The sequence below is a fragment of the Neodiprion lecontei genome, chromosome 5 (assembly GCF_021901455.1).
Source record: "Neodiprion lecontei isolate iyNeoLeco1 chromosome 5, iyNeoLeco1.1, whole genome shotgun sequence".
Classification (NCBI taxonomy): Eukaryota; Metazoa; Arthropoda; class Insecta; order Hymenoptera; family Diprionidae; genus Neodiprion; species Neodiprion lecontei.
Window position 1 is genome coordinate 116,797 of NC_060264.1, and position 24,190 is coordinate 140,986.

The 24,190-nt window shown below is 39.6% G+C and overlaps 4 protein-coding genes across 15 annotated transcripts; 3 read left to right on the forward strand and 1 right to left on the reverse strand.

Moving 5' to 3' along the window:
- The first annotated feature begins 1,661 nt into the window (after positions 1 to 1,661).
- Positions 1,662 to 7,366, forward strand: LOC107220744. Of its 7 annotated transcripts, none has more exons than XR_006904598.1 (3): positions 1,673 to 2,625; positions 5,975 to 6,641; positions 7,028 to 7,366. XR_006904598.1 is itself a non-coding variant. In XM_046741027.1 (2 exons), the coding sequence occupies exons 1-2, from the start codon at positions 2,093 to 2,095 to the stop codon at positions 7,107 to 7,109; spliced, it is 564 nt and encodes a 187-aa protein (XP_046596983.1). In that variant the 5' UTR covers positions 1,678 to 2,092; the 3' UTR covers positions 7,110 to 7,366. The 7 variants fall into 7 exon arrangements, 2 of the variants coding, with proteins under 2 accessions (XP_046596983.1, XP_015514943.1); XR_006904599.1 differs by having other exon boundaries at positions 7,055 to 7,366; XR_001525608.2 differs by having other exon boundaries at positions 1,675 to 2,625; positions 7,050 to 7,366.
- A 1,132-nt stretch (positions 7,367 to 8,498) lies between these two features.
- Positions 8,499 to 14,029, forward strand: LOC107220738. 4 transcript variants are annotated; one of them, XM_046741003.1, is made up of 7 exons: positions 8,499 to 9,380; positions 9,584 to 9,699; positions 9,815 to 10,504; positions 11,676 to 12,764; positions 12,864 to 13,197; positions 13,422 to 13,583; positions 13,657 to 14,029. In XM_046741003.1, exons 1-6 carry the CDS (start codon positions 9,293 to 9,295, stop codon positions 13,577 to 13,579), a joined length of 2,475 nt encoding a protein of 824 aa, XP_046596959.1. In that variant the 5' UTR covers positions 8,499 to 9,292; the 3' UTR covers positions 13,580 to 13,583; positions 13,657 to 14,029. The 4 variants fall into 4 exon arrangements, with proteins under 4 accessions (XP_046596959.1, XP_015514936.2, XP_046596961.1 ...); XM_015659450.2 differs by having other exon boundaries at positions 13,422 to 14,029; XM_046741005.1 differs by lacking the exon at positions 13,657 to 14,029 and having other exon boundaries at positions 13,373 to 13,564.
- Positions 14,030 to 15,491: 1,462 nt separating this feature from the next.
- On the forward strand, positions 15,492 to 20,074 carry LOC107220739 (beta-mannosidase). Its single transcript, XM_015659451.2, has 11 exons — positions 15,492 to 15,630; positions 15,713 to 15,742; positions 15,823 to 15,969; positions 16,044 to 16,192; positions 16,278 to 16,483; positions 16,555 to 16,813; positions 16,885 to 17,611; positions 17,694 to 18,122; positions 18,183 to 18,397; positions 18,484 to 18,687; positions 18,768 to 20,074. The coding sequence occupies exons 1-11, from the start codon at positions 15,492 to 15,494 to the stop codon at positions 19,086 to 19,088; spliced, it is 2,826 nt and encodes a 941-aa protein (XP_015514937.1). The 3' UTR covers positions 19,089 to 20,074.
- Positions 19,488 to 24,145, reverse strand: LOC107220720 (transmembrane protein 245). 3 transcript variants are annotated; one of them, XM_015659416.2, is made up of 10 exons: positions 23,904 to 24,145; positions 23,295 to 23,812; positions 21,973 to 22,980; positions 21,708 to 21,872; positions 21,410 to 21,608; positions 21,142 to 21,326; positions 20,956 to 21,056; positions 20,849 to 20,866; positions 20,449 to 20,751; positions 19,488 to 20,327 (listed from the first exon to the last, which is right to left on the reverse strand). In XM_015659416.2, exons 2-10 carry the CDS (start codon positions 23,808 to 23,810, stop codon positions 20,123 to 20,125), a joined length of 2,700 nt encoding a protein of 899 aa, XP_015514902.1. In that variant the 5' UTR covers positions 23,811 to 23,812; positions 23,904 to 24,145; the 3' UTR covers positions 19,488 to 20,122. The 3 variants fall into 3 exon arrangements, with proteins under 3 accessions (XP_015514902.1, XP_046596958.1, XP_015514904.1); XM_046741002.1 differs by having other exon boundaries at positions 23,295 to 24,145; XM_015659418.2 differs by lacking the exon at positions 20,849 to 20,866 and having other exon boundaries at positions 19,489 to 20,327; positions 23,295 to 24,141.
- Between the last annotated feature and the right edge of the window lie 45 nt (positions 24,146 to 24,190).

Sequence of the window (24,190 nt, forward strand, 5' to 3'; positions counted from 1 at the left end):
TCAGGTTCATCCCCACTACGTGTTTTTTCCACGCACTTCTAATTCTATATTCAATGTACTCGTAGTTTTTATCGTGCTTAAGACAGTCACAGAAATTGAACTTCACGATGACTATATTCAACAACATGTGTATATTCATTGTGTCTGCCATTTGATTACATCGGTATGAGGATGAAACGTGTACAAAAATGACGTGATTACGTTTTGGAATATACGTTTAGAATGTGAATATAAACAATCTCGATTACGTATTCAATTACGGTTTTTGCAGAATACCTTTTTGAATGTCGCAACCCCATCTTACTGCGGTGAAAACTCGGCGGGTGCGGCAACTTTTTACTCGACGATAGCTGATATCATCAAATCAGAGAAATTCAAGGGCACGTTTAATTAACAGACGTCGGTTTAATCAATACTCGCGAAATTTGATCCGAGTTGTGATAGTAAATTTTGTACCGAAAACCCTTGCCGTCGAGGTTAATTAAATTATTATGACATCGTCCTCAAATGTTGCATTTACCAAAGCAAGGTTGTTTGATGAAGATTTTCATTCTGACTGGTATGAAAAATGCGCAACAACGGTTCTCATCCCAGAGTTACATCTATCGATGTTCGTATTATTTTGATTTTCAATTATCCGCAAATGCCAAATAATTTTCTCCAATTTGTTTCAGGGTGGACAGGCGCTTGGAAGTAGAAAAAAAAAAAACACAATCGTACAGGATAGTATTCTAGCAATTTCGACGCGATGGGTAGCTAGTCAAGATGTCTCTAGAAATGGATTAAAAAAATATGTCACTTATACCTCCGATGGTTTAACCGGTTAACCGGCCAGGACGGCCGACCTGGTTAATCGGCTACCGGGTGCTTTTGCGATAAAAAATCTAAATATCCACTCAAAATACGACTTTCGTTTCAGACACTCCCAGAAGCGAATTATTTGCATTTATTGAAGACGAACTAATATTTACTTGTACTAATAATAATTAATTCGAGGATAAATTTTTTTTTAGAAATTCTATACTTCACGGCCTTACCGAATACAAATAAATCCATAATTAATAGTAACAAATTTCTATTCCTACCGAAATAATGAACTCAACCGAATACTACCAATCGCCGCATTAAACAGGTCGGTCAATTAATTCTATTAATTTGTCGAAATTCCGGAGTGAACGAAATCAGGTTGTACACACGATGATAAGCAAAATTCACACAGAGAGATAACCATGTTTGTACATACTATCACAATGATTTCCGAGGTTCGACTGAAATCATCTTTTGTTGCCGTATCTCGATTACGACGGTTATTCAAATATCGTCCTATTGTTAAACAATCGGGGCACAGCTTTGAACTCACCCGCGATACGAAGGGCATGCTTCACGGATGTCATAATTTTTACTCTAAACGCTGCACTCTGTTACGAAACATGATTCATGGAACTGTGATGAGAAAAACCTTGAGGTAGCCTCATTTCCGTCGCTTACACGTGGCAAATTCTGACCGTGAATAAGGTGAAGGCTGTTCGTTGCTGATTGTCATCCGCTTCAAGTATATCCCGATTTCTGTTAGGTGTCGTGCAATTACCAAATTACGGAATCTGTTTTCATCGTCGGTATAAAGGCTGCATGAACATGGACAAGTTGTATCATTGTCCGGGAATATTTGTTAGGTGTGTGCTTACAGCGTGTTCGTTGTACTCATCGAGTAGGCGTGCGGTAGATATATAATGCGTTTCTGAAAACTGGTCGAAGAGATATGACTGATTAGTGCACCGATAAAGCTTGGATAACGGTAATATACGCACACACGTATAAGTATATATATAGGTTCGGCGTGCGCTGATTCAGCCGCGTTTCAGTCACATTCCAACCAATAAATCGTGAGTAAAAGTTTCGCGAAGCTACAAATGTGGATAAATAACGCCTTGTATAGTATTGCGGTAAAACGTTAACACGTTCGGTGTGAAAATTTGGGAATGAAATCGGTGAGGAACCCGAGGGTTTAGGTAATAGGAGTGATACGTGACGTAAAAGTAAGGCGCGATTAGCATTTGACGACAGAATTATCATTGCCGGTGAACTTTGCGCAATGGGCGGCGAGGTATCGACGTCGTCGACGCCCCGGGTAGGGGACTGTCTACCGAACCCTGTACGCGACGGCAGGGATTCTAAGAGCAGCGAAATCAACGCCACGTATCCCATTGAAGTCGCGGGGGTGGAGAGGTCCTCAGTGGTCACCGACAACCGAAGAACGGACATTGGTTCTGAAATTGGTACGAGACATTTGGCCGGCGTCATGGCAGATGCAGGGAAAATGGAAAGTCTGGCTGCAACGACGCCGCACGAGCATAACGAAGCAACGCCAACCCTGCGAGACGGTGCGGCCATCGGTAATAAGACGAAAGTCGACGACGACGTTAACCAAGGAGAAGAGATCCTACTCGACGAAACCGATACCGGTAATCCCGATCATGCCGAGACAGAAACGGCGGGAGCTCCGAAGAGCCGCGGAAAAAGAAACATCATTACCGCCCCGATACGTCAACCCTCATCCGGAGAATATCGACTGGACGCCAACGGGAAACCAAGGCTGGTCCTGTAAGTTGGACAATTGCTTGCAAGGTTCGTTCGTGGTGATATTCCTCTTTTCCTGCTTCTTCTTCCCTTGCGGCATAATACCGTTAGGGTCAGAACCAATGTACCGCCGGTGACATACTCGATCACCGAGATCACAAAGCCATAGAACACATCGCGTGATGGTGTACGGCGTATAGGCTATGGCGTAATACTATGTACGTATATGCCCATTGAACATGATACACTTAGGATAATTGTAACTTTCCGCGCGCAACGTTAATGGAATACTCTCGGAAGGTTTTCGTAACGTCCTCGTGATGTATAGGTAATGTAACATTTGGGTATAAGTTCGGAAGGTGCAGCGGGACTGCAGCGAGACAAACTGAACTCGAGGCTCGCGTATGGTTATGCGTAACGGCCGTCGTTTGTCGTATGGATATAGGCGGTGAAGGAAAGTCAATACAATGTATGTAATATTGATATAGTTATACGTGTGCAATAAGGAAGTATGCTGGAGATGACCGCAATATGACAATATTGCATATATACTTTGTTCGTAAAGGTATTCTCGTTGAATAGCGCTCGCGGGCATATTAAACACTGACAAGATTATTATTACTATTAGTTATTATCGACTTTAGCAGATGGTCGGCTCTAAAATAATGCGACCATCGGTCGACGTGACTTATTTCAGCGACCTTACCATTGGAAAGAATTTTGATGCCGTATTAAAGCTTTTTTTTTTTAACAGCCATTTCAAAAAATATCTTCTTCAATTTCAATCTGAAAGTTCTGAAATAATTTAACAGATACCGACGCACTCTAAGGAAATTTTTCACCCAATAATTTCATTGGAATATACTTTTTATTTAGGCACGAAAATTGATAGACTCTATTTTTATAAAGCGTGTTCTTTCAAACATTTCGAGGCTTGGCCGTTAAAGGGTTCATGCGAACACACTAGACAAATAGGACCGCTCGTCCGTGGTGCGTACCGTAGTTTTCGTAACACGTGTATGGATTTTGCGTTTTTTCTTTGCCTCAGATCCGGGACTAAAGTAGCTGTTTTACAACCGTCGAGCAACGCGAATAGACAGCGGGCAAAAAACTTACCAGACCACGGACGAGCGGTGCTCTTTGCCCTTGTGTGTGTGCATTACGGAATCTTCGTCTCCTTCATATAATCCATCCTCTCAGCCAAACTTTCAAAAACTCTCCTTGCAGCTGCGTGGTAACGAGCGCCAGACAGACTCCAAGTCAATTGCGGTGGCGATTGAACGATCTGCCAGTTAAATGCAAAAGGTAATAAAAAAATACGCTCTTGTCAGACCGACTGTAACGTTACGGGTCCGTTGTGATGAATCTGGCGTTACCCGAGAGCCAATATTAAACTCTGTTCGGAAACACAGCAAATTTTGAATCGCAAATTGTTTGAATCGAAGCTTGCGCTCGTCGTGATAACACATTCACATTATACGCACGAATTAACGTATCATGTCTCATTGTCAGCTCTGGCAGATTTATAAAGTATACGTGTAATATATTAATATAATGTATAAGCATTCGCTGCGATGCTCAAGACTCGACCTTTATTTACGTAACGTTTGCCGATGAGTGCCAATCAGTTTACATTATCGCACCTTTATTGAACAAGCAAAGCTGAGTTCAGCTCTCTGCAATACCAGGAACCACCCACTTGCCTTAAACGATGAGTGCGTCGTCTTATTGCCGTACGTTGCGTAACCCAACCGGGACATCTGTTTCACGGGGAATTTCTATAAAACGTACAAGAGATGCGTTGATTTTACTAGTCACGTTCCCGTAGCGTACATCAACGGTCGATGTAACAGAATGTCGATTCACGGAGTTCGATGCGTCACGGTAATCATCGGCTTGATAATTTTCGGCAGTATCAACGGAACGGCAGGGAGTCAAGACAAAACGGAAAATCAGGGTAACGAGGCACAAGTTCAAACTATAAATTACGACCCTGCGCGGCAGGCGTTAGGAGATCCGGAAACTGAGGCATCAACCGCGGTGTCGTCCGATAATGAGAGTAAAAAATATTCACTCAGGACTATGCACATCATTGCCGCACCTCTGAAACGGTGCGGTGCTGGCCGAAGAAGAGACGCCACCGGTGCATGCAGACCCGTGCTCCTTGCATAGCCCACGATAAACCTCTGGTGAGTGACTTCTCCAATTGGTTGTCGATCTTGACAGCCAAAATCTAATAGAACTGCATGTGTTACGCGAGACGTGCACACGTGTATACGCGTAGGTAGCGAACATGACCGCGGTATGTCTTATAGTTTGTCCTCGCTTTGCTTCGTCATTTTAATCATGCTGTTTCAAAATTTCAAGTTTCAAGTTTCAAACGATTGAATTGTTACACCGATTAATCCTGCAGCTTGCATGGGCTCGTTGTCGGCATTCGTTGTAATGAGCTTGCATATTCAACTATTTGCCATTCGTTATATTTCATGCAACGTGTATAGGTATATGATTAAGCATCGCAGACGTAATAGCGACCACCGTCGATTAAATTTTAATTGAGCTGTTGAGGCATCGAGAAAAGTGATTTCTATGCAACTATTGCCATCTCGAGAATTTCATATGCTGTAGAATTTGATGGCAGGCTTATTATATTACGAAGGGACTTACACCATCCAACAATGATCCAACTCTTGTTCTTCAGGGAATTGTAATGCTGCAGAATTGGTATCTGTTTATCCATCGACGATAAAAGTAATTAATCAGGCAGGTCAATCCGGAACGAATGTGGAAACACCGTAGCACGAATGCGAAAATTTAAAAAATTACACGATTCGTGTGCTCGGAAGCTGATTTAAGAAAGGGTTCCAGTGAGTTTTCTAAATTGTATAATTTTCAGTGAATTTTGACCCCACTGTTGCATTTCGCTTCAGGGGACTTCTTAAGGTTTTTCACTTTTCACAATTCCCACCGTCCAAGCATTCTGATCGGCTTGCAAAGTTTCGTTAACCAATCACAATGCCTTGGACGGTGGGAAATGTGAAACGTGAAAAACCATAATAATCCCCCAGATGATTTCAAATGGACTTCAGTAATATGCCTTATGAGAGACAGGTATTAATCCTCCACCTTCTAAACGAACTAGAGAAGTCGCGCAATACCGGGCGGAATGATCAGATTTCTGATAAATATTTATCACATGTGCTGCATAGAATTATATTTACAAGCAGACCTAGACTTTACGAATTATAACATTGCACAGAGTGGAATTGCGGTATCCTATCTACGGATGTTTCTCGAGATAAGACCTCCCATACGGAATATGTATGCCAGTAAGATCTTGTTTGCGGCAGCGAGTATAATTAATTCCAAGAATAAGTCAAGCGAAGCTTTTCTACAGTGCGGAGTGCTAGAAAACGACCTGAAGAGTTCACTCGAGTTAGTGCTGAGATGTCTCTAAGGAAGCCTACGAGTATGTTCGGGGGAAAAAGTTTGCGGCCGTGCCCTGCAATTCGAGTCTGTTGCCTCTTGGTCCTCTTACAACTGTTTACCTGTGGCAATCGCGTGATACTGGGAAGACACGTGGATCGCCGTTTTTCCCGTGGAGATTCCGTCGGTTCCTATTACACAAGCAATCGCGTTCCGGTCTTCATCGACACCAACGAATTATCCGGCGTGAACGGTGACGAAAGCTCGAAACGGTTGACTTTCAATGCTAATTACGATCCTCGGCGGTACCCGCTCCTGCAGGGGCCCACACAGGCCCAGCCGGAGGATTTCGTCTTCGCCCCGGACGTGTTCCTTGAAAAAATTCACGAGGAACCGGGACACAGCAGGGATCAAGACGCCGAGGAGATATATGTGTACGCGGGGGACGAAGGAAAGGCGAAATCAAGAGATCCACTTGTGATCAACAGAAATATCATCACTGCCCCTTTCAAAACATGCGGAAAAGGCGAAAGACAAGATAGCAAAGGAAAGTGCAAACTTGTAATTATGAAGTAGAACCTGAACGATTGGCAGACGATCGTACATCTAATAAAACGTGCAGTATCCGTTGATCATTTGTACGTATTACAACTTACAATAAATTGCATACCTACTTTCGTGATGCGTATACATTTAACCATTATACACTCGTTATCAGAGGTACATACATACATTATACCTTCACACCCTACATACCTGTATCGAATAATTGCGGAAGATTCGACGCTTATATAAGCTACATAAGTATGTGAAATATACATGATATGGTTTACAGACGTTTTCAGAAAGACGAATAATTAATAGAAGAAAGAAACGGGATGATTGGTTGAAAGATTTTTATGAAACAAGGGGTGAAAAACGAAAAATCAAATTCGTGTAACATTTTGTAGATTAAATATGATACGTCGAAGCTGGTAAAACGCCTTTCAACGAAGTACATGTATAAACATTTTAATTATTGCAGCATCTTTCTTCATGTGTTCCAGCGAAGAATCCAACCAGGCAAAGAATCCAACCAATTTCAAACTTCCGACGTCTCTGACTGATTCCAACGTCACCTGTGCGTTGGAGGGATTTTTCACCATCTGAAATTTACGTAGTTACCCGCTGATTTCGGAATGACGACAAAATTTTTATCTGAAACAGATACGCGTGTATTATATTACACTACGTTGTCGGACGTAACGATGAAATCAGCTACTTTTCTACAGTGAACATTGTGCACCCTTATCCATATGAGTTGAACTGTAATAATAGTTTTTCACGTGAATAAATCGGCGTTTTCCTGCCATTTACCTTCAAATATATATTTTGATCTGTTTGAACACTCGTCCACGAAAAATAATCTATTGCATAGATTTTAGGTATGTATACATATACATGCATATAGATACATACGTCAGGATTGTAGCAAGCTTTCCTTTTTTTCAGGGCTAGACCAAACTTCACTGATTTAAGATCATTACAAAAGCGTTCGTGCATAGAGTGCAATAAAATTGTAAAAATCGCGTAGAAAATGAACGCATATGGATATTACTATCATCGATTTTGTGAGCTGCCGCACATTGAGGCGTAAGCAAAAATTTTTCAAAGCTGATTGGCAAAGTAAAAGAGAATTAGTATTGCATTTCATCCTGATCTTATCCTGATGCATATATGGTAGAATTTTTTGTGACTTATTTATTCCTACACAAGGAAGCAGAGGGAACTCAGCCGGATGGTTGTTGTTGTTTGTGTAATGATAAATAACAGTTAGAGGACCTTTACATCGCCAACTCATCCAACTTATAATGAGGTACATACATAAAAAAATCAAAATAGACCGAGAAGCTTGAATTCAGTAAATTATGATTGATCAGATTGGGTATAATATATTGTAGGGTATTTAGGGAAACACACGATTATGATTTCTTCCAAACCCTTTATTAGTTCATACAATCCTCGAGCCGGACACCAGCACGGCTCGGCGACGATTGATTCGTCTCTTGACCACACACACACCCTCTCATATCCTCGCTAGCTCACTCTACCCGTTACGGATACTACATATATTTTTAAGGTAAATGCAAAGCTCTTGAGGATGCCTCGCTCTGAATCGGAATAATCGGTACAAGTTTAACCACGGATGAGTGAGTACGACGTTATAATGGCAGGACAGATATTCAACGAGTTACACTTAGTTGGAATTTTCGAAAATGTTGATTTTTAATTTTCGACGATACTCAAAATATAAAATATCAAAAATATTTTCTTCAAATTTCAAGTAGGTCCGTTTAAAATTGAGGGGGTTATCGGCGTTTTATAGATATGCTTCTTCGCAAACCCGACAACAAAATGGGTGGCTGGTTGCGCCTAATTATAGACAATCAGAATTACACCCTGCCGTCAGTGCTGTTAACTAAATATCGGAACGCACTCATGGCGCCACGTCATTCAGAATCACGTTCAGAAAGGTCTCAAGCGCCGCGCCGAACGTGGACTGTCAATAATGAGGTGTGAAATCTGTAAATTACTTGCGTATGTCCACTGCTGCCATCCCACTTCCTAAATTAATGCAAAAAGGAAAAAAAATACCATAACGTTACGCTGATTGATGAAGTATTAGCGAAAAAAAAAAAAAAAAATGGAAGACAAAAACGTAGGTTCCGTGATGAGCTAACAATAAGATTAGTGACAAATATGGTCTGATAATTTTATGAGATAATAAAAAGAGAACGGATGCAGACGTGCTCGACTCGTGAACATTGTACTGTACAATATGCACGTGTGTACGTACATACATACATACATACATGCGTACATACATACATATTTTGGAAGCACGTGAAGTTGAACGCAAATGTAAAAATACGCGTCACAGCTAGTTCGATCGACACGTTGGTTCGGATCGTTCGGATAAACTTTTGATTTCTAGATTACGTCAATTCAAGCAATTGGCCGAAAAGTTTTTCTCTTCGTGCTCGAGAAAAGTAGTAGGAGGCAAATAAATCAGAGTAATCAAAGTCAAATAAATGTTATGGTTTCGACAAAATTTTGGTTTTTTTCCTAACCATTCCGCGGGCGATAACGAGCCGTTAGAGCCGCGCATTATTTTCGGGTGTGTTTATTTACCTTGGGAATCCGATACCTGCCAATGTTATTGTTCATTGATATTTGTTTTCACGTTTTGCAAGGGAAAATAGGTAGATAGATTTTTTTGTTTACAATTATCATTACTGTTCATTCAACAATGTCGACCGGCGAGGGAAGTTCAAAGCAAAGAAACCAAATGTCAGCCAAGGAAATTGAAGCTGCCGAAATGGCTCAGGAACTGATGAGTAAGTTCACTCGTTTGATCATTGAAATCTGTTTCAAGTTTTATTATTCTTCAAATCCAACCTCTAACTGTGGTTCATCATACACCAAACATTCCAGGTAAAATTCCGCCTAACCCCCTCAATTCGTAGATAACTAACCCTCGTCAAGCAAGATGGGTTTTCATTATTTGGTCGTTTTCATTGTACATTCCAATCTTCTGCAGGTATGGAAATGTACGAGGATGGAATGGGTTACGACCAGATGAAACAAATACTCCAGGTCATTAATGAGTCCAGAGATATGGCTGGTATTGAACCTGAGAATCGTTCTTCTCAGGAGGTAATGATAGTCTTACTTTAATTGAAATGCACCATTGTAAACAGTGAGGTGACGAGTTAGAAATCAATACGATTATTTAATCGCAGAAGGTAAGGAATACGTTTCGTCATTTCAGATGAGTCAATACTCTCAAGAAATGACGGGGACAGAAGTGGCCTTGCAGGGTAATGCGAAGCGAGACTTGCCATCGGAAGAGAACTCGTTACCTAAACCAAGTTTCTCTTATCGCCAGCAATCGGATAAAGTATCGCCAACAGCGTCTAGTCGTAAATCAGTTTTAGATGGGGAACCGGTCGAAGAAATGTCTTTATCATCGCCCGAATTATTTACGAACGAAGAGCGTAATCTTAGGCGGTCCAGCACGGATCCTGAGTCGATATTCGACAAACTGGTCAAAGAAAATACGATGGCAAGCGGGGAAGTTGAGGAAACCCAAACTCAACCATTGGTTAAAAATGCGTGGCAAATTGTTTCAGACATATCACAAGATTCACAAAATTCCCCGAGTGCCAGTTTCAGGGTTAACGTTGAAAATGCCAAATCTAGGAAAAATCAGAGGGTTGAAAGGTGGAAACTGGATCCTACCAAATCTGTCATTGAGGAAAGTGACGTACCTCTAAGACAAAAGGACAGACCTGTGATACAGGAAAGAATACCTTACAACTTCTGTCATCATAGAAAGGCCTTGGATGCAAAAGAAAAACTATTGAACGTTCTGACTTACCAATTAGGAGAAGTCGCCGATATATGGAGGAGAAAACACAGGCATGATGCTTCAGAGTTTCAATGGGGGTCACCCATCAAGGTGGGTACCTCCATCCAATCAGTTTCATATCAATCTTATCGCTGACGGAGCCGATTCTTCACAACAAAACTCAATTTACTACACAAAAAAGTTTCTATTATATGAATTATCACTGTGTAATCAAGCAAAAAGCAGTTTTATGCTCTTAAATATTCATCATATATACGATACGTTTGATATACACAATTTACATTTATGCTGACATGTAAATGTTGAATAATGACGTAGTTTACTGAAAAGACTCAAGTAATTTGCGGTCGTTGCGGTAATTTTAGTAGATTTTCAATATATGTACACATTCGCCTCTCTAATTACTGATGAAAAGTTACCGATTTGAAAATATTTTTATAAGCCGTGACAGTTTTCAATTTTACAAAGAGAACAGTTGCATCAGATTTATATTTATTTATCGCATCTCTCTTTAGAATTACATACTCAATCTGATATTTTTTCAGTGGTAGATTGTATTTAATTTAAAATAAAACAAACACTTCCAATTCACGTCTTCCTGTTATTAAAAAATATTGTTACACAATACTCCACGATCCTTTTTTGTTCACATACGTATGTGAATGTAACATTTGTATATATTATGCCATGTATATCGTTGAAATTAGAGCATTTAATTCTCGATCCTGAAATACAATTGGCGGGTTGTAAATTTTTATTTTATAAAACTAATGAAATTATATATTGGATTTTTTTTATTGAGACAACTAGAAGTGATTTCTTTTTATTCTATTCTTTCTTAATTTTCGAAAAATATCGTGATTTCAAAGTTAGCATTCAAACTAATCTTCAATCATGGTTTAAAATGTTGAGAATAATATTTAAGACGACCCACATGATTGTTGTTGAAAATCTATTGAAGCGCCACTTTTTCTCTAACTTTTAACATACGTATCTTAGTCTGCCTTCTGTTCAACAACGCCTTATACCGCTTGTACCATTAAGCATTAAATACTGTCTCTCACTTTAAAACTTAAACCTACATCTGTCGCAGTTTCTTAGTTACTTAAAATTGTACATACATGTATAATGAGAAAAGCATTTTAGTGTTTTAAAATATTGTACTGGAATAATAAAACAAAAGACAAGAAAAACGAATGAATTATATATTTCCTTACAAACACGAAAATAAAGTATCTAATTCATTTCAACGTTTCTTTAGGTGGGCACCAATAATGGTAGCTTGGACAAGAAGCCTTTGAAAGAAGAACCGAGTACGCCAGAAAGGCGGACAAGTTTCATCAAAAATCAAGAGTCTTCTTTGACAAGGAGAAACCAGGATCGTCTTTGCAAGCGTAAAGCTGTTGATCACTTTAGAGATGTAGCACAGGATCAGGTTGATAGTGATGATGAAAATGAGAGTATATTTGATACAAAGAAGAAAGCTAAAACATCTGATATGTGTTGGGAACCCCAAATGAGATCAGGGAGCTCTAGCGGTTGCGAAAAACATCTAACACGTAGCGAAAAAATGTTGAATAATTTGAACAAAGTTAGAATAGAGGAACCCTCTTTAATAACTGCGTACAACAGCGATGACTTTGACAACAACGATTTGGCAAGCTTGCGAAAGAAGAAGTATACGAAGAAAGTGGAGGAAGTTGATCGCATCTCATCACCCGAGGACTTCGTGCCTAGGCGCATCGTGCCGCCTAACCCAAGCAAACCTAAATCGCCACAGGGTGCACGACAAAACGGAGCAAAACGGAAAAGGAAATGCCCTGTAAAAAAAGACGCGCAGGCCGTGTTGGAAAAAGGTTCAAATATAGGAACGACCGCAGCAGCGAGAGGTAAATTTAGGAATCCGTTTTCCAAAGAAACCAAGAGTCCGATTAGAACGCTGACCGATGGTGAAATAACAAACGAGCTCCATGATGATGAAACTGAGGAAAATCAGGGCGACATAGAAATAAAACCTTTGAAAGTGAAAGGTTTGTCAAGTAAACTGGCTCTCGGAGCATCGTGGCTGCTGCATAATAAAAACGCTGAGGCGAAAATGGAGGCTATTAAAATGACAGAGCACGCCAAACTGCAGAGTGAAGAAATAGAGAAAAGAAGAGAAATAGCATTGATCAGATTGCAGAAGGATGAAGAGGAACGAAAGCAGAAACAAGCAAAAGAAGATGAAATGAAAGCTAAAGAAGAGAAGTGGAGAAACGGCGAAGTCATTCGTAATAAGAAACGCAGAGCGAGGCAGATGCAACAAAAACAGGCAGATGCAGAGAGGCACCGCCAAGAAATTGTGTTCACGGTTTGTATTATGAACTTTTCCGGACATAGCATAACTAAATTTCAATTATTGTGGAATAAATAGTCACATTCATAGTCCATGTACTTTTGTCTTTCCTAGGACGATGATGATGATAATAACATCCTCACATCTATCAACATTAACCAAAAGGCTATGGAAGAACGAGTTCAATGCCCAATCTGTCTTCTCGAGTTTTCGAAAGCAGAAATACAACAGCACGCCGCTGACTGTAACCAATTTGATAATGTCGCGATACCAGGTGGTAGCCGTTCGCCAGCCAGTAATGACGATTTTATGATAACTGATGACGATCAACTCTTAGTTTGCAACATTTGCTCTAAATTCTCAACAAAGGACGGTATCATCTTGGAGGATCACTGTCACCATTGTTTGTTGAAGGAAAAGGAGAAGCAGAGTAATCAGACTCAATTTGGTATGTAAATTACGAATTTCTGAAATGTAATTAACAATTTTGGACAACTATGATGGGACGTGTAATCATTTTGCTTTAAACTATTTATGTGCAATCTTCTACAAATGCTGAAAAGTCAGATGGACAAATATCAGAAGAAAAGGAAATTCATTAACTAATCTATTTCATATAATAGCAACATCATGTGACCTCCGCTAACGATTGATTGATCAACTGAAATTCAGATTCACCAGACGCACGAATAATCGAAGTTCCAACATCACCGATACGCTGTTTTATTCCAATCAGTGAGCAAAGTGAATCCTCTATAAACTACACGGAGCAATTTCTTCAGCAAAAAAGAAAACGAAAATCGCCTGCAAACATAAAGCGGAGGCAGTGACTGGGTAGCTTCTTCCTACTTCAGCATTTAGCTTCTACAGCGTACAGAAGAATTTCAAACAAATTCGTACATTACAGGTTCTTCACTTAAAAATCAACGAGAATTTTCAGCCTATGTAAAGAGTCATACACGTTGTATTCCAAGCAGTTTTCTTACAAACACAGGCTAATGTGCTTTTGGTAATTATATGGATATAAATTACCGAAGCTATGTACAACAAAACGTTCTCACCAAACGTTTGTTTGGGTACCTAATTGGATTGTAAACTGCAAATCCATTCATAAATTGAACAGCATACAGTTTCGTGGTGTTGCTGCTAGATGCAATCACGGATTGACTGATGATAATAATAATAATAACATTAGAAATGATGATAATATGCCAATTATTTATATTACATATGTTACAAGTAAATTTGAATAAAAATTACGTGCGGTTATACAATTGAAATTTAATAGACAAGTTGTTTTACATATGGTTTATAGATATTGAGTAATATTAATTCCTTGTTGTTGGTCATTGTGGGTAAAGAAGACTGTTGTAAGTATCATGATTACATCGCGTATACACGAAAAACCTTAATCACAGACAGAAGAGTCTCAAAACGAAAGCTATCATCTTGTGATAAAATATAATTTATCCTTTCCACTCTTTGATGATGACCACCTGCATATGACATATGTCTTCCGATAGGTTTCGTTCGCATAACTTACTCTTATTTTCATTTTTCGCTGTCACAGCGATTTCGGCCTGAATGTTAATTTTTATTTTGCACCGCAATTAAGCGTGTTTTATTGATTTGTTGGGTCAATTGAATTTCATAGGAGCCCCCCGTCCCCCTCTATCAGGTCAAAACATTAAGTGATTGAATGTTTTGTCACTAACTGCCGACCCCGAGAAATTCTTCCCATAAAATATAATGGACGAATTATATTCAAACTTTTTCTATCATTTTAAAGGAAAAAAAAAAAAATGTTTCGATCGTTAAACATTCCACTAGAAATTATTAGCATTTTACTGATGTACTACAGTTCAGATGGTGTAAATAAGTTATTGTTATACTGTAGCTACAATTCGATATCGGGACTACATAAAACAAGAAAATGCTACAGTCAACAGCTTATTACCTCCTTTTGTCGTAACGTGGCCATGACCCAAGCGTTTTGTAATAGAGAATATGCAAGCGTTGTACCTATTTTGTTAACTGACATTGAATGTCGAAAAAAAAAAATACCCTAGCAATTTTGGTATGAGCAGTGATTAAGATGAATTAAAGATTTTTACAGCATATTTACATGAGAAGGGAAATTATACCGACGAGCAGTTTTTACGTCACAATCTGTGTACAGAAAGCTTGTTGAGTTAGCGATAGGGTTTCAAAAAACTGTTGTATAAATTGTTTGCCGATCATACTCGTCGATTTCAAACTTGTACTAATTGGAATAAGATTCATAATTAATGTTTTGCATTCGCAAAAACTTTTATGATTACAATATTAATAGATTTAACTATTTTATTTTTCTTGAACTTACATTTTAAATTTCATCAAGTATTTATAACCGAAGAGTACAAGTTTTATCCGCTCAACTGCATGGCGAGCCCAAGTCACCATATTTATCTTTGTAAATAAAGTGTGATAAGAGACATGCAAGCAGATTAGTTTACACTCTTATCAGTTTGATGTATAAGGTCGCAGGTCAAATTAAAGTGAGGTGTTTTGATAGCATACAACGATAATTGACTTGAAGACTTGCTTGAGTTCAGTTAATGTGGCGAACCAGATGATTTATCAGTTATAATTGATGCAATCAGAGATTTCTAACCACCGCCTATGATCGGAGGTTACCTTTCAACGACAGACAAGTCAGCTGCACTCCACATCTGGGGTGTTTGAACGATCTCAGAAGAATTGATGTGCAAAGTTTCATTTTCCAACAACTTGAAAATGAAATTAACCCAAGTATCACCTTTCCTTTCATTGTTTCTCTTTTCCTTCGGTGCTCAATCAATCAGCTTAAACGGTCGCTGGAATGCCTACATTCTGTCTCCGAGTAAGTAAGATGATTTCCCAGTTGCAGACTTATCTGTGTTTTTCCAGAAAACTCACAAAATTCTTATGACATTTGTTTACAGATGACACGTTTCATAGGCTGAACGAAGGCAGTGAGTAGCTTAGTAGTTATTTGACGCATTGCGGTGTTTCTCTAGTAATCTTCATTACTTATCTCTTTCCAACTTTGCAGCTGTATTGTTCGATGCAACGGTACCTGGAGGCGTCTACACAGATTTAGTCAAGGCTGGAATAATTCCAGAAAATTTAATCGGTCAAAATGATGTCAACAATCGTTGGGTGGGAAATCAAATCTTTGCATTTACCACCAGCTTCAATGGTACGATACATTGATAAACGAATCCGTGTACAAGTTTTGGCTAATGTTTTTTATCGTAAATTATAAACCCACAGTCAGCGTGCCGTTCCATGAAACTGCAAATGCAATTTTAACGTTTCATGGACTGGACACATTTGCTTTAATATTTATCAACGAGATACCAGTTGGGGAAGCGACAAATATGTTTGTGAGATATCGATTCAACGTGACAAAACATTTACAGGTAAATAACAACTAGGGGTTTTTATGCTATGGAATCATGCGATTCTGCGTGGATAGTTTATTTTACATTTGTTGTTACACCGCAGGTTGGGAAGAATAATTTGAAAGTGATATTAGGTTCACCAATCAGGGCAGCCAACGAACTGTATGACGAACAGAGCCGCAAGTATATAGTACCGCCCCAATGCGTCCCCAAAGAATATAACGGAGAATGTCACGTAAATCATATAAGAAAAATGCAAGCCAGTTTTTCATGGGACTGGGGCCCAGCGTTTCCTTCAATTGGAATTTGGTAAGATTTTCTTCCTCTGTGAACCTTTTCTACTTTATCACCTTTACTCTACAATTCTTATACTTTTTCAGGAAAGACGTTGAAGTGGAAGTTGTAAAATACATTTTGGTAACTGATGTGACTGCGGATCTCTACAAGAAAAATAACACCTGGCACATCCTAATAACAGCGTTCGTCAATACTGTTGAAACAAGAAACGAGACTGTTGTTTGCAATATATTTGCCGACATGGAAGTTAATGGAGGAATCCATGTTAAGAACTCGAGTGATGCGACATTGAAAATGATTGAACAAAATGCTAATGTGTCTCTTGTTCTCAACATTCTTGATGTAAGCGATTACGCATGATTTTATGAATTTATTCACAGAACAGTTTGTGAATAAATAACAAATGTTTTCAGAGCGATATCGAGAGATGGTGGCCAAATGGTTACGGAGATCAACGTCTTTACCCATTAACTATTGAAATAACGGTTTCCAATGAGAAAACGCGTCGGAATTTGAAGATAGGTTTCCGAACAGTCCAGTTACTTCAAGAGCCGTTGACAAAAGGGCTGAATTTCTATTTTAAGATCAATGACGTTCCTATGTTCGCAAAGGGCAGTAACTGGATTCCGTCAAGCGTATTTCCAGAGCTTTCAGCGGAGGAAGGGACAATCAGACAGCTGCTGAAGTCTGCGAAGGACGCGCATATGAATATGCTTAGAGTCTGGGGCGGCGGCTTTTATGAGTCTGATTTATTTTACGAGATCGCCGATGAGTACGGAATAATGATCTGGCAGGATTTCATGTTTGCTTGTGCCATGTATCCAACTACCGACGATTTTCTGGACTCCGTGCGACAAGAAGTAGTGCAAAATGTAAGGAGGCTACAGCACCATCCTAGCATTGCAATTTGGGCTGGAAACAACGAAAATGAAGTCGCGCTTTATGGTAACTGGTATGGAACCGGCACTAAAGAAATCTACAAGCAAGACTACATCAAACTGTACGTTCATGTCATTAAGACCGAAGTAGAAAGGGTAGATCCGAGTAGGCCGTTTGTGGTCTCCAGTCCTAGCGACGGCCTGTTCACTGAAAAAAATAATTATCTTGGACCGGATCCTTATTCCAATTTGTACGGAGATGGTAATAGCAGTCTCTAATTTCCACAGTGGTAATTCAAAATCTTAACGTATCATCCATTGCAACCAGCTTCAATTTTTTTCAGTACACTACTACAACTACATCAACAACGGATGGGACATAAATCAATATCCGAGACCTAGGTTTGCCTCGGAATATGGGGTAGAGTCAATTCCGTCGATACACACCTTGGCAAGTGCAACCAAGAATATAGATGACCTCAAGGTCAACAGTTCGTTCATGAAACATCGTCAGCACCTCCCAGGCGGATATGAATCCATGGAGACTCTAGTGAAGAAAAATTTTGAACTTCCTCAATCTGATAATGCGACTGATTACCTCATCAAGTATATTTATTTAACGCAAATCAACCAGGCTGTCTCGATTAAGATTGAAACCGAGTTTTACAGACAAGCTCGAAGCAGTCTGAACTCCGTGGGAGAAGGAATGACCATGGGTGCACTGTATTGGCAGCTCAACGACGTTTGGCAGGCCCCGTCCTGGTCATCAATAGGTGAGTTTCAATAGCATTGATAATTAGACACTGAATTACCGAAACTTCTTGTATATCCAGAATTCGGGGGTCGTTGGAAAATGCTTCATTACTATGCCCAGGAATTTTTTGCACCTATAATTGTCACATCCCATGTTTCACCCGCGAGTGAACTGGAGCTCTACGTGGTATCGGATAAACTAACTGAGATCAAGAATTGTAGCTTGGCAATAAATACTTATAAATGGAGCTCTGCTATGCCAGTTCACACGCAGATCATTAGGGAAATTACAATTGTAAAGTATTATTTTGCTCAAACAATATGAAATCCTCAACGCAATCGGCCTGGTGTACTTTTAATAGTAAACTTATCTGTTTTCAGTCATCAAATGCCGCAACAATGGTTGCAAATTTCGGGCTTGATCATTATCTTGAGCAAGCTGACTGCGGTGGGGTGACTTTGAGAAAAAGAAAGTGTATCATAGAGCTTGTGTTGATGGATAAAGATAAGTCGGCTATCGCGCCAAATAACTACATTTATCCTGCGCCACTGAAAACAGTGTCATTGCCGTTGGCAGACATTCGTGTAAGTTTGAATCTTAATTCAAATTTCATCGGCATATTTCTCATTATTCATCCAATGGAGGTCTGACGTTTCTCTTGCAGGTACATGTTCAGCAGAAAAATGGAGAAGTGGCAAATTCAAATGGGTCGGATTACACTATTCTACTACGATCGAACAGCATTGCACTATTTGTGTGGTTGGATCTGGGTAGTGAGGTAAATGGACGGTTTTCGGAGAATGGTTTTCACATATTCCGTGGAGTGAAGATAGTTTCTATTCATTCTGAGGAAACAACGACAGCTGAAATTATTAGGCAATCACTCTCCGTTACGACATTGTCAGATATTTATGTTAATCAAAAGATAAAAACACCGCATTTCTTGAACCAACGAAATGACGAACCTGAGTTGATCGTATACTAGGTGAAAACTACGCATCTTTGTTAGAATATGACGGAATATTTATTTTGCGTGAAATGAATGACAGAAAAAATACCATCAGTATCTGTGATTATACGAATCACAGTTCAATTAGAATTGATTCACAATTAAATCCCGTACTTGTCACGGTGAATATAGATTTCAAATCCGACGAGCAAAATTAATATAATGATGATTGCGATGCAGGTGATCCACATCCAGTACATCTTGACTAATTCGATTTACACCCATGTAATGTTATTCGCTTTGCACACGTTGTTTTTTATTACACTCAATCTATATCCGGTTAAAGGGATTTCCAACTCATTCGATAAATATTGAAACAACACTATGACAGTTAAATAAATTAATTTTTATTCAAAATAATATGATTTTCGTTTTTCGCACAGCAAATTTTTTTTCCTTTCATTTTGTTTTTCTTATCAAAGTAGTAACAGTAACAGTAGTATGAAGTTGGTTTAGTAAACAAAAAAGCATAGCAAAATAAATATTTATATCCTATATAAAATACATACACTATGTTAATATTAGACCATAAAAATGACTATACTGATAGTACTTTAAATACAGACTAGGTATGTACCCGCGTTCATCGTCGTCGTCGTTATTATTATCACTTTTGCTTACAGCACGTAATTTTTCTCTTTGTTTTTACAACGTTTGTTCCAATTCGTGTACACTTTTAAAATTTTATCGAAGTTCAGAAGCAAGATTTACGTAAATATTCGATCGACAATAAACAATCTTTCAATTTGGCAATTAGATTTGAGAGAAGCTGTAATAGCGAATGCGTAACATGTTTTGTCATTGCTAATTGTAGAGAACCTTGAAGTATACATACGATATACTCTTTTTCTAGATGTCTTCATCGCTGCTTCAAGTTTTCTTGCCTTCGTTTTCATTGCATTTACACGCTGTAGATGACGTTTCATTTATCTACCGCGAAAATGAGAAGCGTTTAACGCTTAGGTCTAAATAAAAAGACGCGAGACAGTTACGCTCTTTCATGCATATCGCTATATATCACCCCCTTTCAAACGACTGAATTGAGATTTAAGTTTATAAATAGCCTCTTCTGACGGAGAGTGGAGATATCGTCGACTCAGATTTATGGCCACCATTATACAGCAAAGTAACAGCGGACCAAATATCGCACCTTGTACCCCAAGGCAAAAGACGCCACCTGCTATTGAAAGCCCAGTCAAGTACGGATGACCGCCCCTGAAAATTAGAAGAAGATGGAATATTAGAAACTCTCAGTCTGACCATAATTTGATTGTTTTACAAAGAAATCCTGGTATTGAATTTGGGGGGGGGGGGTAGAAAATGTATTTGCAAGTACCCCTTAATCTCCTTGTAAAAATCTGTGACTACGATGTTGAACGGAGCAAAATGGAACACGAAAAAGGCCAAGGCAACCATGGATCCTCGAGTAAACCACAATTCCATGGCTGCTGGAACACAAGCAATGTATGCATCCAGGAAAGGAACTGCACCTAGCATAGTTGCGAACGCTGATGGAAGGTAAACTATTTTCACTTGGAATAGATTGTGCGTAAACCATGTCCACATTCCAAAGAACGATGCGAGCTTGAACGTTGCCGCGAAAACGCCGATCACTGCTTCTTCCAAGGCAATGGCGAATCTGAAGATTTCAAAAAACGAGAATAGATTAAGCAATATATACAACATCAAACAAATAAGTGACGAAATCTTTGAATTATTGTATTAGACAAACATACCGTCCAATGCTGAGAATGCTTTTGCGAAACAAAAGTTATTTGAATTTTAATTCGAATATATTACGAAAAACAATATTTCGTCGCAATCGGCATCTTCCAATACGTACCTATTGCAGCTTATCGGGCTGAACACAGTAATCAGTTCTATTGGCTTATAAGTCTTTCCACTAGAACTCAGCAGATAGAATAGTGTTGTGAAGAACACTACCTGTAATTGTACATATGTATGGAACGATGAATAATTTGCCGTTTGATTTTATAATGTGTGGACAGATATTGACGATCGAACGTACCATGCTGAGCATGAAGTTGAGTACTGCAGAGCCACTCATAAGTACAACATACAATAACTCGGTGAAAACACTCGTTATCACGGATACGTTTCCTTTGACTATGCCCCAAACGGAATCCAAAAGTGACATTAGAATCCCGACGTTTTCTTTGGCAAAATTTTGTACGCTGGTCATGTTGAATAATTCTAGAAAACATTATTGTGAATCACATTAGAAATTTCGACCTTTTGTTGAAATTCAGGTAGTTTTTTTCATATTTCGTACTAACGCAGTGGCGCTTTTCCGAAGCTGTCTTTAAAACTTTCCCATACAGAATAGGCGGCATCAGCGTCTACTGTAGGGCCAACCATTGCAGGATCGGCGTTTGACATCATCCAAGCTTGGTAAAGCCTGTCCCATAGCTCAAGAACCTTTTTCTCCATCATTTCAGCCTTTATCGGTTCCATGTCCTTGACGAGCCCTTTTATCTGCGAAATAATTGACGAACTTAATATGAAATCGTTTGCCCAGGTAAGAAGCAAACAATGAATGGGAGGTAGACGAGAACGTGAAAGTCGTTTACTCACACCATCCGATATCGCACTGCGACCATAAGTGTAGGCATTGTCCAGCACGCTGTTAACCGAATCTTCCCATTGCTCTGGCACCCAGTCTATGTCTGCGTTATTGACTAGCGAAGAGTTCAGAACATCGCCCGTGACTTGAATCAGGTGCATACCCTCAGCATAAACCTGCAGTAGGACGAAAATAGAAGGATCTCAATATGTGCGTATGAATCATCTGAATTCTTTTCAAATGATCGAACATTTGTTCTTCTTTGAGCGCACTCACCTGTATGGTGATAAAAATTGAGGCACAGGTAGTGAATATGAGCAATCCCAGGATAACAGCTGTGGTAGCTACAGCGTCTACAGACCCCTTCAAGACTTCGGTCAATTTTTTATTCAGGATTACTCCTATTTTGTACAGGCCTCTGACATGCGCAGGGACCAATGCTTGATGTCTCTCGTTGCACCAGGTAGCAACAGTGTCGACGATAGCGCTGTACTGTTTGTCTATAAACTTCCAAAACCCGCAGGAGCTTCCAATTTGCTTGATCAAATAGTAGGCAATTGGCAGGGATAAGAGTTGTATCATCCATTTATGTTTCCAAACAAGCATCCCGATGCAAGCGTATAATGCAAAGTACATGTAATATTCCGTGTTCACTGTATCGTCTTCGATATCCAGTGACAATTTGAAGTCGATTTTTAACTTCTTTAAAAAATTTCGCTCTTGAGCTATTGACCTTGCGCGCATATTTTCCATTGACTTTGAAGTTTGCGGATTGAGCAGATGCTCAGGTGACATTCCGACATCTGCATCTAGAGACATTGACTTGGTGCACAGCTTACTCTGAGGTGGCAGAGTTTTCGATTCTTTACTGGTTTCAAATTTTTGTTCTTCCAGCTCAGAGAAAAATTTTGACGTTCCTTCGCCCGACGAACGTGGCAGCATACATACGTCATCTTCTGGTGTTAGTGATTTGGAAGAACTATCGTTTGGTATTTGACTAACGAGATGATTAGAGAAAACTGTGCGGGCAGCGTCTACGAAGGTTACTCTTCTTCCCTCCATCCCCTGACGCTCCAAAACTAGAACTACTTCGTAAATGAAACCCAACAGGAAAAGCAGCTGCAGAATAACGAAGACGATCACCTGGTACGCTCCGATCAAGTTTGATATATACAAACTAACAACAAACCATATAACGAACGACATGTAGCGGAATTGGATAGAATTTCCCGGTGACCAGTATACGTAGAGGACGGACAAATACCCGATGACAATTGTTGTTACCTGGTAAAGAAATAATTATATTGTTGTGTTGATGGTTTACTGAAACTTAAGAAAAAGATCCTCATTTAATCCTGTATTACACAACAGTAGAATGAAATAGAAAAACAGAATCCCTTGACTCGTCATCAAAATCTTATCTTTCTATACTTGAATAACGTAAAATGCCTTGAATACTATGGAGTCACGGCTATTTGTCTAGCTTTGCAAGTTAGCTGCAGCAGGTCCGACAAGTCAAGTTTATTTATAGGCAATAACTCATCAGACAGTCATTTGGAATTTTCCCGAAAGATTTTAGACAAGAGTGCTAGGCTTACCGTAAGTAAACCGCATGTTGAAACGAAGAAGTTGATTATGGTGTTGGCGATCTGGAACTCCCTCCAAATGATGCAAGTGAGAAAACTCGGAGTGTAGTTATAGATGAGTAGGAGGGTCGGAATGCCAACCAAAACGGGTCCGATGTATGTGAAATACTTCCTCAGCAGCGAGCCGATGATTTCAGAAACGTCGTCGAAAAACCGGAGTGGAATTACAGCAACATTGACTATTAATGGCTTGTTGGAACTCTCCATAGCAACGAACCAGGACTGTACGGCGGTCGTGAGTCGCAGTTTGAAGGGAAAAAGTACAGAGCCGCACAGCAGCGCCCATATCAGCGGCTTGACAAAGGGACTGAGTATGAAATAGAGGCCGTAGAACGCAGCAGAGGCTGCGAAAAGTAGAAAGAGAGCTACGGCATTGTAGAAGCCCTGCTTGAGTGCCTTCTCGTGACCCGGACTAAACCCTCCCAACATGTTCAGGAGATTGTCCATCGGCGTTCGCGGTGCCTCCATTGCTAATTTACAGGGAGGGAACAAAACGGGGGTAATGAGCGTTAATTTTACTCACGTGCTGGCGTGAATCACTCGTAAATACGATTACTCAACTCTTCCAGCCCAATATAATTACTATAAGCTGTATATGCGCGCTATTACAACATAGCAGACGACTCTAACCGTCGACCAGCCACGGACCATGCGTCTTTCTCAGTCGTTTGACAGTTGCCGCCATGACAGTCTCGAGTAGTGTGAAGTCAGCTGCTGAAGTTTCCCCGTTCCTAAATAATGGTCTCACGCCTGCATGTGAGGAGCTCTCAGTTTTCTCGTGCCAATTGTGCCATTGAAAAGGTAAAATCTCGATATTTCAGCGCCTAATTGCTGTGGGGTCAAAATTT

Excerpts from the sequence above, each read along its gene's own strand:
- LOC107220744 (XM_015659457.2), top strand. The coding sequence starts at position 2,093 with ATGGGCGGCGAGGTATCGACGTCGTCGACGCCCCGGGTAGGGGACTGT. Across the intron at positions 2,602-7,049 it reads GGGAAACCAAGGCTGGTCCT|CGAAGAATCCAACCAGGCAA; the intron begins GTAAGTTGGACA and ends CATGTGTTCCAG.
- LOC107220738 (XM_015659450.2), top strand. The coding sequence starts at position 9,293 with ATGTCGACCGGCGAGGGAAGTTCAAAGCAAAGAAACCAAATGTCAGCC. Across the intron at positions 9,381-9,583 it reads AATGGCTCAGGAACTGATGA|GTATGGAAATGTACGAGGAT; the intron begins GTAAGTTCACTC and ends AATCTTCTGCAG. Across the intron at positions 13,198-13,421 it reads GAGTAATCAGACTCAATTTG|ATTCACCAGACGCACGAATA; the intron begins GTATGTAAATTA and ends ACTGAAATTCAG.
- LOC107220739 (XM_015659451.2), top strand. The coding sequence starts at position 15,492 with ATGTGCAAAGTTTCATTTTCCAACAACTTGAAAATGAAATTAACCCAA. Across the intron at positions 16,193-16,277 it reads ACGTGACAAAACATTTACAG|GTTGGGAAGAATAATTTGAA; the intron begins GTAAATAACAAC and ends GTTACACCGCAG. Across the intron at positions 16,484-16,554 it reads TTTCCTTCAATTGGAATTTG|GAAAGACGTTGAAGTGGAAG; the intron begins GTAAGATTTTCT and ends ATACTTTTTCAG.
- LOC107220720 (XM_015659416.2), bottom strand. The coding sequence starts at position 23,810 with ATGGAGGCACCGCGAACGCCGATGGACAATCTCCTGAACATGTTGGGA. Across the intron at positions 21,873-21,972 it reads CAATTTTTATCACCATACAG|GTTTATGCTGAGGGTATGCA; the intron begins GTGAGTGCGCTC and ends GTCCTACTGCAG. Across the intron at positions 21,057-21,141 it reads TCAACTTCATGCTCAGCATG|GTAGTGTTCTTCACAACACT; the intron begins GTACGTTCGATC and ends GTACAATTACAG.